This window comes from Bos mutus, chromosome 6 (assembly GCF_027580195.1).
Source record: "Bos mutus isolate GX-2022 chromosome 6, NWIPB_WYAK_1.1, whole genome shotgun sequence".
NCBI lineage: Eukaryota > Metazoa > Chordata > Mammalia > Artiodactyla > Bovidae > Bos > Bos mutus.
Genome location: NC_091622.1, coordinates 40,217,485 through 40,230,203, shown reverse-complemented (window position 1 = coordinate 40,230,203; position 12,719 = coordinate 40,217,485). Strand labels below are relative to the sequence as shown.

The 12,719-nt window shown below is 38.6% G+C and overlaps 1 protein-coding gene across 2 annotated transcripts in view; it reads left to right on the top strand.

Moving 5' to 3' along the window:
* Positions 1-12,697, top strand: part of KCNIP4 (potassium voltage-gated channel interacting protein 4) — a 579,638-nt gene extending 566,941 nt beyond the window's left edge. For both annotated transcript variants that reach the window (XM_005897072.3, XM_005897071.2), the window contains exons 5-8: positions 7,057-7,164; positions 8,958-9,062; positions 9,715-9,777; positions 11,249-12,697. In XM_005897072.3, the coding sequence (XP_005897134.1) occupies positions 7,057-7,164; positions 8,958-9,062; positions 9,715-9,777; positions 11,249-11,296 (324 nt within the window). In that variant the 3' untranslated portion in view covers positions 11,297-12,697. The remainder of the gene's footprint in view (positions 1-7,056; positions 7,165-8,957; positions 9,063-9,714; positions 9,778-11,248) is intronic.
* The last annotated feature ends 22 nt before the right edge of the window (positions 12,698-12,719 follow it).

The following is a 12,719-nucleotide window of genomic DNA, read 5'->3' as shown; positions in this document are numbered from 1 at the left end:
TAAAGCTGGGGGCCAGGAAAGGGCTGTCATGTAGAATCTGGCTGTATCTCCAGGAAGAAAGTATCAGAAGTAAGTTGAACTGTAAGACATCTGGTGTTGGAGATTACTTGATTACATCTGGTGTTGGAGTGAGGAAATCCCCACTCACACACTGGAATTGTGTGAAGATTGTTAATATGTATCATGGGAACCAGATCATTTAGAAGGTATGCATTTTTTTAAAACTGGGAAGAGTGCATCTTGCACATGAACAGAAATTTCAGTGAGTGTCAGAATAAAGGAAAGCAGATGATGGTGTGGAATCAACAAGGAAGGGTACTAGTGCGCTGTATCAGAGAGTCCCTCCCATGGACCTGAGGAACTAGGTCTGAAGGACAAGCAGGAGCTGCTAAAGAGGATAAGGGCTCAGGATGGGGAGCAGTGGAGAGTGAGGCAGAGGCAGGGGAATGAAGAGAAAACATTTGTTAGGTCACCCAGAAGATGAAATGCAAAAGGGGGAGAGTGACAGGAGAGCTGGCTCAGGAGGCCAAGGGCAGATCTCCACACATCTGAGGCAGGATGCCAAGGAGGCTGAACTGCAGGAGGAAAGGAACAAGATAAGAATTGAAGAATTTTCAGCAGGGAAGTTAAGGTATGTTCCTAGAAACAAAAAGTCCAATTAGCAGCTCTTTATCCCAAGAGTTGACAGGGGCTGATGTCAGCTGGGTCTACAGGGAAGGCATTGGAGAGGAGGTGACAAGCTCCGGAGGTATAAAAAGTAAACTGGTACACTAACATCTCAACACTTGTGGCACCAGGATGACAAAAGGGGGCACAAACTCCTGAGAGGTCATTCGGTCAGTGGCCCCGGGGCAGAGTGAGCAAAGTACCTCCTCACTCACTAGATGCTCGCACAGGTTGAGCGCTACTGAAATGACTATTCTGGGCCAGGAAACTCAGTGTGTCATCTCACAATGTAACCAAGAAAAATCGCTGACAAAATAAGAGGAGAACCTGGCAGTGGCTCAGTAAAGGTGTGGACCAAGAAGCCAGCAGTGGTCCATGGGTTGGCCCCAGTGCAACAACAGCTATTAGTGAAGACATGAGTCTATCATAGGTACCCGTCCCCTGTCACATTTCTTCCACTTTGGCAGCCGATGATCACCTGTGACAATATCTTATTAGTCTTTGCTGCACTTTACCAACAAGATTAATTCCGGCATGGCCTTAGTTTAGCCATAACATAGAAATCAAACGTTCCAATTCACCTAATAAAATCTTTCATAGCTAGGGTACGGGTAAGGCAAAGACTGTTAGTGATTTCATTACTTAAAATTACTTACATATTAAAAATGTACCGTCAATTACTCACAGCATATTGTATCCAATTTCACATGTAAATTTAGTCTGGTGTTAATGATATGAGACCATGCCTAATGTTGCTATTATAATATTTATGTAATATTCATCATAGTAATTGTGATGAATGCTGATGATAATTTGGGAAATTAGTTGTAATGGCTATATACTATAAGCATGGTGGTAAAAAAATGTCTTTTTAAAGACAAACTAATGGATGAATTAATAAAGGTTAAATCAAAATCAAATTTAAAACTAGGCTATTGTAGTTATTTTTCAAAATTGATTAGCTACGTGAAAAGTCTCTAGAAAGTAGAAATGATTAAGAAATGAACATATTTTGAGTAGCAGTAGATCCTGGGAGGTACAGCAGAAACCATCCTGATGCAAGGTTAAGGGAAATGGAAGTTTCCTACTTAATTTGCTTAAACCCAAAGGGTGGAGTGGATAAGACAGGAGGGGCCCTGGATCCAGATATGACTGGAGCTAAAAATCCCTTTGCCATCATGTGGTTGACACCCTGTGAGACCCTCTGAGCCTTAGTGTTCCTCTCTGTGAAACATCAGCAAACAAAGCTACTTCACAGGATAATAGAAGGATGACAAAGTGATGTCACTTAAGGGCTTGGCTGAGGGCCTGGCACCAAATAGGTGCTCAATATTTATTAGATATTAACCACAGCAGGTACTACAAAAAAGATTTTTTCCAAGGAAGCCAGTTAACAATGACATTGGTCATCTTATTACTCAGTGATCTTACAATGAACACATTTAAGCACAGGCCAGATGATCGCTCTGTCTGCAATGCTGTGAGAGGTAGTTCTGAATCTGATTATAAAACAAGCACTTATTTTGTGTCAGTCACTGTACTAACTATATGAAAATAACATTAAAAATAGTATTAATAATACCTACATACAATAAGACTAGCTGACTTGTTTAGCACTCTTTCTCAGTCAGGCATTATGATGAATGAATTACATACAGTAACTTAATCTTCATAGGTATGATTATCGTCATTTTAGCAAATTAGGAAACAGATTCACAGAGAACTAAAGCAAGCTGCCCAAGGTTGCACAGCTAGAAAGTAGGAGAGTCAGGATTCAAACTCAAGCAGTCTGGCCCAGCATACATCTCTTAGCAATTGTGCTGTCCTGCCAGTTCAGTTCAGTTCAGTCACTCAGTCGTGTCCGACTCTTTGTGACCCCACGGACTCAGCACACCAGGCCTCCCTGTCTATCACCAACTCCTGGAGCTCACTCAAACTCATGTCCATTGAGTCGGTGATGCCATCCAACCATCTCATCCTCTGTCGTCCCCTTCTCCTCCTGCCTTCAATCTTTCCCAGCGTCAGGGTCTTTTCCAATGAGTCAGTTCTTCACATCAGGTGGCCAAAGTATTGGAGTTTCAGCTTCAGCATCAGTCCTTCCAGTGAATATTCAGGACTGATTTTCTTTAGAATGGACTGGTTGGATCTTCTGGCTGTCCAAGGGACTCTCAAGACTCCTATCCAACACCACAGTTCAAAAACATCAATTCTTTGGCACTCAGTTTTCTTTATAGTCCAACTCTTACATCCATACATGATTACTGGTAAAAACATAGCTTTGACTAGATGGACCTTTGTTGGCAAAGTAATGTCTCTGATTTTTAACATGCTATCTAGGTTGGTCATAACTCTTTTTCCAAGGAGCAAGCATCTTTTAATTTCATGGCTGCAGTCACCATCTGCAGTGATTTTTGGAGCCCAAAAATATAGTCTGTCACTGTTTGCACTGTTTCCCCATATATTTGCCATGAAGTGATGGGACCAGATGCCATGATCTTCACTTTTTGAATGTTGTTTTAAGCCAGCTTTTTCACTTTTCTCTTTCACTTTCATCAAGAGGCTCTTTAGTTCCTCTTCACTTTCTGCCATAAGGGTGGTGTCATCTGCGTATCTGAGGTTATTGATAATTCTCCCAGCAATCTTGATTCCAGCTTGTGCTTCATCCAGCCCAGCCAACGAGGCACATATAGATTCCCAGTCCCTCACCCGAATTCCTCAGAGCCAACTGAATTTGTCATTCAGAGTCTTGCAGATTTTAGACACACAACACTGTGCATATACTCTATATTATTAATGTCTCCTGCAGGATCTGCTGTATGCTATAATCAACTGTGTAACATTTGTACAGTAAAACTATTTTTGTTCAGTTACTAAGATATGTCTGACTCTTTGAAACCCCATGGACTGCAACATGCCAGCCATCTCTTGGAGTTTGCTCAAACTCATGTCCATTGAGTCAGTGATGCCATCCAACCATCTCATCCTCTGTCACCCCCTTCTCCTCCGCCCTTCAATCTTTTCCAGCATCAGAGTCTTTTCCAATGAGAAGACTCTTCGCATCAGGTGGCCAAAGTATTGGAGCGTCGGCTTTAGCATCAGTCCTTCCAATGAATATTCAGGGTTTATTTCTTTTAGGATTGACTGGTTAGATCTCCTTGCTGTCCAAGAGACTCTCAACAATAAATGTAGCAGAGAGTGCTATTGATCCAATGTCCATGCCTTCTGCTTTAAGATCACATGATCAGTCCATATTCCCAGCCTCTCCTCCTACCCAGATAGGTGGGGCCAAGACTGAATTTCAACCAACAGGAGGAGACTGGTGGAAGTGACCACACTTTCTCTCTTCCCATCTGTGGAAACTGTGAGGTTACATATTTCGGTTTGCCTTGAAGCAAAGTAGAATCCTGGATCTCTGTTATGACTGCACAGAACAGAACACCATCCTCACTCATATTTCACTGCATGTGAGTGATAAATAAGCTTATACTGTGTCAAGCTACTATGACTTGGAAATATTAAAATAGAATTTAATGTCTTTTGATTAATGTGACTGATAATAGCTGATTAATGATAGAGATAAACAGATAAATAGATATTAGAATAGTTTCATGTCATTTCAGTTCAGATTTTGGCATTAAATAAGTTCTGGCACCAAAATTCACCACCACCCCTATCTTCCCAATAAAGGTTCTTCTTTTTCAGTTTATTAAAAAATATTGTTGGATGGGAGTGGTGAGTTGCAGATAAAAAAATTAGGGCCTGTATTACTTGCCACATGTTAGAGATGAGGTGTTCCAGACTTAAGAGATGTTAAGTGACTTATCCAAAGTCATACAGTTAATGAATGGCAGAACCAGGATTGAACCCCAGCTCTACCTAAGGCTCTAAAACTTATGGTGAATATGACATAAACAAAGAGACATGAAGTAAAAGGCTGACAAATTCTAGAATATAAAAACCAAAAGATGCCTACTTGACAGAAAATCAGCATAATAAAAAGAAAGAAATGACAAACCGGGAAACAATATGTGAAGATATATTCCAGACCAGGGATAGTTTTACTAATATGTGAAGAGTTTCTATAAATCAAGACATTTCAAAAAAATGCTCAAATTTATTCACAGTAGAATGAATACAAATTTTAATAACCTGAGATAGAAATATTAATCTACAAGATTGAGAAAGATCAGAACTGTGATCCATATAGTATTGACAAGCTATAATATTCTTAAGCATAGATTTTGAGAAGAGAATTGGAAGGGAAATTTGAAAATAAGTATATAAAATTTATCAATGTTCGAATCTTTTGACCAAGAGGTTCCACCTCTAGGAACTCATCCTGTAGACATACTTATTCAACATATATATTATGTATATATAAAGTCACGCTACAGCTTTCTTTATAATAAGACTGGAAATCTTTAAATAATTCATCCATGGGATATTGGCTAAATAAACTATGAGATATTCATATGTATGCAACAATGGAAAAGACAGGAATTATTTCCAAGTTTTATTGCTAAGTTTTTAAAACACACACACACACAAAGCAGCCTGTTACACTACCATTTTTGTAAAAGGATAAGAAATAGATATTTAAATAAATATGCCTTATACTCATATATGCACAAAAATTCTTCAGAAGTAAACACAAGAAGATACTAAAGTCAGTTGTCTAGAGGAAAGAAATAGGGTGGATGGGGTCCAGAATTGGGAGGAAGATTTTTCATGAACCATCTTATATATTTTTACATTTTTAATTAAATGAATGTCACTCATCTATTAAAAAAAAATTGTGAAGAAGTTGAGACAGGAAAACAACTACAAAATATTGGAATGTAGAGCAAGAATACACCTTTGCCCAGAGTCCACTCCTGGAACTCCCTTCTGCTCTTTCATTCCTGCCTGACAGCAGATTGTCGATTCCATGTGAACTCAGAATCCACCATACTGTGATGTTAACCCTGCCAACTGAGCAACAAATATATATGAACTTGACAGAGTTAATCTGGATTGTCTGCAATTCAATCAAACCTGCCTAACCTTGATGTTGACTGAGAGTTCCATTTACTTAACAAATACATAGCCAGTGTCCATGCCACACAGTTACACACAGCTTAATACTTTTAATCCTCATAAAAATTTTTGAGAAGTTAGATACGGTAATCTCTCCATTCATGAAAACTGAGATAAAAGGATGTCAAGTTGTCTGAGAGAACAGAGTTATCAGCTGATACAGCTGGAATCTGAATCCAGGCTGCCTGGCTTCCAGCTCTGTTCTCTTAACCACTGCCCACAACTTGATTTCTAAGTAAAGGCTTCACTTGGCCCATATCTTAAGGACAATCTACATCTCTAGTTAGCAGATCTTTTCCATGGGAATTGTGTCATGTATGTGCTCGTATTTTAAAAGATACATTGTCATTAGATTCTTTTCAGTAAAAGAATATTTTGCACTTGTAGTACGGAGAGGGCAATGGCACCCCACTCCAGTACTCTTTCCTGGAAAATCCCATGGACGGGGGAGCCTGGTGGGCTGCAGTCCATGGGGTCGCTGAGGGTTGAACACGACTGAGCGACTTCACTTTCACTTTTCACTTTCATGCGTTGGAGAAGGAAATGGCAACCCACTCCAGTGTTCTTGCCTGGAGAATCCCAGGGACGGGGGAGCCTGGTGGGCTCTGTGGGGTCTGCTCTGTGGGGTCGCACAGAGTCGGACACGACTGAAGCAACTTAGCAGCAGCAGTAGGAAGTAAGACCACTTAAACACTTGCTTATGGGTCTTGCTTTTGGGTGTCTGTTCTGACACAATTTCCAGTTGACTTAAGTCACAGTTTTCAATTAGAAAGTGAGAATGTTGGGCTTCCCTGGTAGCTCAGTGGTAAAAAATCCATCTGCCAACTCAGGAGACACAGGATCGATCCCTGGTCTGAGAAGATCCCATATGCCTTGGAGCAACTAAGCCCGTGAGCCACAGCTATTGAGCCTGTGCTCTAGAGCCCAGGAACTGCAACTACTGAAGCCTGTGTGCCCTAGAGACACAACAAGAGAAGCCATCGCAATGAGAAGCCTGGGCACTGTAATAGGAATAGCCCCCACTTGCCACTAACAGAGAAAAGCCTGTGCAGCAAGGAAGACCCAGCACAATGAAAACATATACATAAATAAATATAATTATTTTTTAAATAATGAAATTTAAACCTAAGGAGTACTTATGCCCACAGAGAATGCTGGGAAAAGACGATCAGGAATTCATGAACCATTTTGCTAAGTAAATGGTTCAAAATCCAGAGGTCTGAAAGCTTTATTTGTACCATTTGACAAAGAATTTTATTAGAGTTTGTTTTTTTTAGAAATTCTATATCAAATTGTATTTTTATTTCTTTTTAGGATTTCATCAAAGGTCTTTCTATTTTGCTTCGGGGGACAGTACAAGAAAAACTCAACTGGGCGTTTAATTTGTATGACATAAATAAAGATGGCTACATCACTAAAGAAGTAAGAAATGCCTCACCAACACAGCTAGCCTTTGGACCATTTTCATTTTTTAACTTGAGATGCTAAATGATTGCAATTATCATTCTAAAATCACTTTTTTAGGAATCTAACGTATTTTCTGTGGTGGTGGAGAAACACTGATGAAAAATTTGGAATGGGTAGAAATAGCTTATTGTTAATCTGGATTACATCTTGATTTCTAATAGCATTTTAATAAATGCTGTACATGGAATAAAGAGAGTGGTTGGAATGAGATTGGAAGAAAAATACCCAAACCATGTTAGAATATTTGGCCTGTAACCTTTTTTTCTCCTGTATAATATGGTCCACATGGGAACAGAGGCAGTTTTAACATTGTGTGAATTATGTAGTGACCTGTATTATGTGGGAAATGGCCTGAGGCAATTGTAGGTTTCCAAGTACATTTCCAGGTGGGCTAATCTAAGAAGGCTCACAGACCAAATTAGGATGTGCATATCAAATGGCTGATTAAACTAATTTAAAACACAATGAGAAGTAAGTGGGGAAGGATGGGGTAAGATAACAAATTGAGGATGGAGTGAAGGTAGGTTGAAGGACCATATTACCTGAATCCTGGATGTGATTCAATGTCTACCTGTTCTTTCTCTCACTAGCTTTCCCCAGAGTTGTGTTTTGAGCATAAGGCTCCTCAAATAGAAGGTATCTTGGGACAAACATTAACTGGCTCTGTTGAAGATACAGGGACAAGTTCACCTGACCATAGTTATAATGTAACAATTAACCTGATCAATGTCCATGGGTTTTGTGTTTGTTGAGCAGAGGACACAGGGGGCCAGAATGGATCTCACAAACGGGTGGCTGAATTAAGACCTCATGAGTATTAAGTATTCAGGTACATTGAGCATGTCTCCTGGATACTTAGTGCCTCCTGTATGTTTGGTATACAATAAACATTTAGTACTCAGATGCCTCCAAGATAGTAGGTATCTCTTGGTCTTATAATCCCTTTCTATGTTTAACACAAACATGCTGTTCTTAGCACTTACATCTTATACATCTCATGAATGCTATATTAAACAATCTTCCACTCAAACCATAGGGGTTCACCTATGGGTTACAAACTACAAATTTTATCATTTAAAATGGAATTGAATACTGTCAAAAGTAAAAGTATATTACATGCATATTATCGACTTAATCCAGACTCTTACATGGAAACTTCAAAAAGAAAACAAGTATGAACAATAAATCTGAGTGTCTATGTTAACTAGATATTTTTTCACTAAGACTGGAAATCACAAATCAAAAATTAGATTTGGTTTTAATAAAAATTAAAATTTCAAAGCATTTCCAGCATAATATTTTGACTAATCTATATGTGACTTTAAAGTCACAATAGGAAAAACATATGGAAATCCCTAGTAAGCTCTGAGACTTATCAGTTTTAGTATAATTCTCATGATGTGGAATATATCTTATTCTCAATAAATGGAAATTGATAGTCAACATATAAATTATATAATAAGCCTATAATGCAAAGATAGCTTGTATGAAGTTGTATGGAAATCCAAATCTTAAACCAGGGTGTTTTCTGATCATGTTAGATACACAGGAATTTACTTCATCTTGAAACCAAGATCAGACTTGATTCTTACATTCTGATTCTGCTGCTTTTAAGGCATAAGGCTATTCCTCTGGGACAACCAAGATTGAAACTTGGAAAACTGAGTAGGAATAACCTGTCAAGGCTTCTCAGAGTGGTTTCTTTTCACATCATTTGTGACCTCATGTAACTGCCTTTTCCTTTTCAGGAAATGCTTGATATAATGAAAGCAATATACGATATGATGGGTAAATGTACATATCCTGTCCTCAAAGAAGATGCTCCCAGACAACATGTTGAAACATTTTTCCAGGTAGGAATGCAATAGAGAGGGAGTGAAATTAAGAGCAAATTTCCTGATGCTTGCAAAGCATCATGACAATTCAAAAGAATGTGAAGGAAAATAATTTTTTACTGAAAGTGACAAAACTATAGAATATTTACTATTCAACCATGGAATAGTACCATTATTAATTTAGCAATTTTGGTTTTGAATTTATCATAATATTGATAATTCCACTTATTGAACTCATTCACCATATCCTCAATAGAACACTAAGTTAAGCAAGCAATTGCCATGTCTCATGTGTCTTGGGGTGTTTGTTTTCACTCATTTCTCGTAAGACTCTATGAGCTTATTTATATCGTCATTAGCCCCATGTTAAAGATGAGAAAATCAAGGTTCTGTGTCAAGTTGCCTGAACTCTATGGTAGCTGGGGTTTTCCTAGAACAGAGAGACTCTAGATCTGCACCACATTCTATTAAAAAGGCAACAGCCTAAAATCAGTCAGCCTCATATGAGTCTTATCACCAAGAAACTACTAGTTTGTGTTTTGAAGCAGTTCCTCCCCATCAAATAAGCAGCTGGGCTTTCTTTTCATCTGCTTCAGCTTGTTCAGTTCAGGTGTGAGGGTCCTGAGGGGTATGTCTGAGTCAAGTTTTCTGTTCTGTAATCCCCTAACAGAAAATGGACAAAAACAAAGATGGAGTCGTCACCATAGATGAATTCATCGAAAGTTGTCAAAAAGTAAGTAATGATAGTACAGGAACTATCCCTTTTGCTTTTGTAACAGCTGGACTGAGCACTATCAGCTAGCCACCACGAACTGAGCAAAGTGTAAGGTCATATGCCTAAAATCACCACTTCTACACAACTGAGATGCAACAAGCCCACCACTGTGGAAACAATCACCGATTTACACATTCTATTAGTCCACACACCTTGAGGCAGGCTGTGAGGGAAGCCCTGGAGAGGTGAAGGTTGTACGAGTGTGTTTTTGCTCTTCAAATCCTTTAGAATATTCATCACTGAGGATAAAATATATGTGAGATTTGAATTGTTCTTTCCCCAGAACTAGAATATATCTTGTCTATCATATCCTCCAAAGATTTAGGATTCCAGTATGGCCAGCAGTGTATCACTGACCAAATTTATATCCAATTTCTAATATAAACACCATTGCTTCAGTGTATGTGAACGAGATATGTCTTTGGCTCAACAAAATAGTCAGTCACAAAATTAAACAGCAGAAAATCCTGAGGAAAAGGCCATGTGGTTGTCCGCCGTCTGGTGGCAGACCAGATTTAGCATACCTAGAATTATTTGACTTGGTATGTGGGTAGAACAATTAAAGAGTTTTAAAACTAATTTTGGAGACAAAAAGTTTGCTGGCGTTTTACTTTCTCATTATTTTCAAACTGATATACTTTCCCTTTCCTGATGCCTGCTTATTTTTCAATTCATATTTCAATGTCACGGTCTCCCTGAATTAGCTTGGTGACATCAACCTGCTAATGGCGGTGTCGTTACCTGGCCTCCAGCAGTGGATGTCATCAGTTCTGCTACCATTTTCCATTACTATAAATGATCACAATCTCCAAGTACCCCATCATCTGTCCCCTTAAGTTTCAGAGGAATATACTAAACTTCAGATACTGGGCAATGGTTTCTTCCAAACAATCCTTTCCCTGGCATTGAGAGACCATTCATTTTTAAATGTTCCTAAAGGTAACAGAGATTTATCTCTAACAGACTCAGGACAGGTGTAATTACTGCCAACCCATCTCCTAAATCCCAACTTCCAATCTTCATGAAGTTGACTCTTTGCTCACACATAAACCCTGTCTCCTTCCATTTGTACAAGTCCCTGTGATTTGGCCTCTGATGACCAGATATGGCAGTTTGCATTGCTCATTTTGTATACGCTCTGTGCTACCTCTCCAGTTTCCGTACTGGCATTCTAATTGGAGAAATATCCTCTCTTAACACCAAGTCAGAGTTAAATAGGTCTTTAAAGCTTGGTGGACTCAGCAAAACATAAAACGGGCTCTCCACAGTATCAGCGTGGAAAATGGATAGAAGCGTATTTACATTTGCAGACACAGTATTTGAACATTTGGCACAGGAGGTTGGTGGGGGTTGGCGATCCTTAGAGGCAAAATAGTGCACTTTCCTTTACAGATATGGTGAATTTAATTCCACTGTTTCTCCCTTACAGGACGAAAACATCATGCGCTCCATGCAGCTCTTCGAAAATGTGATTTAGCTTGTCAAATACGTCCTCAAATAGACAAACGTGAACGATTCTATCACACAAAGCTGGAGCTACCACTTTTAGCATAGATTGCTCAGCTTTACAATGAGGCACATTATGCAAACAAGCTTTGTTTTAATATAAAGCAACCCCCAAAAGATTTGAGTTGTCCATTTATAAATCTGCATCCTTTTCATAATGCCACTGAGTCCATGGGATGTTCTAAGTCATTTCATACCCTGTGAATATTCAAAAGGAATAGAATCTGGCATATAGTTTTATTCATTCTTTAGCCATGTGATTATTGAAGCTTTCACATTATTGGTGATTTTAAAATATCAGTGTTTTTTGCTACTCACTTGTATGTATTCAGCCCCAGGATTTTAAATGGTTTTCTAAAATAGTAGCATCTGCACTGAATTTCCAGCTATTAGTTTCCATGTTTGAATACTGTAATTCCAGTTATACTTTAAGTAAACAAAACAAGATTACTATAATTGGAAAAAAAAACACACACACATAGTCCCAGTTTCTCTGGATTTGCTGCCTTCTGTTAAAACCTTCATTTATCTGGCATTTTTTATAACACGAAACAAATTAGTGTATCCCAGATGTCAGCATATGCCTAATAGAGCTTATTTAATAAGCACTTCTCAATTTTTCATAATACATATTATAGCCAAGGCCTACATGATATATGTAATTTTGGATTTGTTCAATCCTATAGGTTGACTGTTTTCTGTCACTAAGTGGAAGTCCAAGAAGGTGTGAAACAAAGCGAGGATGTCCACAGGCTTATGAAAAGGGTCAGGACATCTGTCCTCTAGTCCATGGCAGTGCTTAGCAAGTTCATTCTTAACCGCATTCAAGGCCTATTCCATTCTGACTGCCTCCTGGCACCTTTACATTATGTGCCATTCAGGGACAAAGAAATCTTGGCTACCCCAATGCCTACTAGGTACAAACAGCAAGTAGAATTCATTTTGAAAGCACCACTGATTCCATTATAGTAAGCACGAGAATACCAAAATTTAGTAGAAAATGAATATAAATGCTAAGCAACTCCTCTGGATTGTATTATGATTTAGCTCATCATAAAACTCCAATTATTCAGATTATTTTTAATGACCTTAAGCCAAAATCGTAAAGCTGCCACAGTATTACTAAAGATACACACACCTTCCTTGTTTTGCAGAAATATCACCAAGACCACGAGGCTAGAGTAGGAGGAAATTTGCAACTGTCTCTGCAACAATAAATCAGGTATCTATTCTGGTGTAGACATAGGATGTTGAAAGCTGCCCTGCTATCACCAGTGTAGAAATTAAGAGTAGTACAATACATGTACACTGAACTTGGCCATCGCGTGTTTGTGTAAACTCAATGTGCACATTTTGTATTTCAAAAAGAAAAAATAAAAGCAAATAAAATGTTT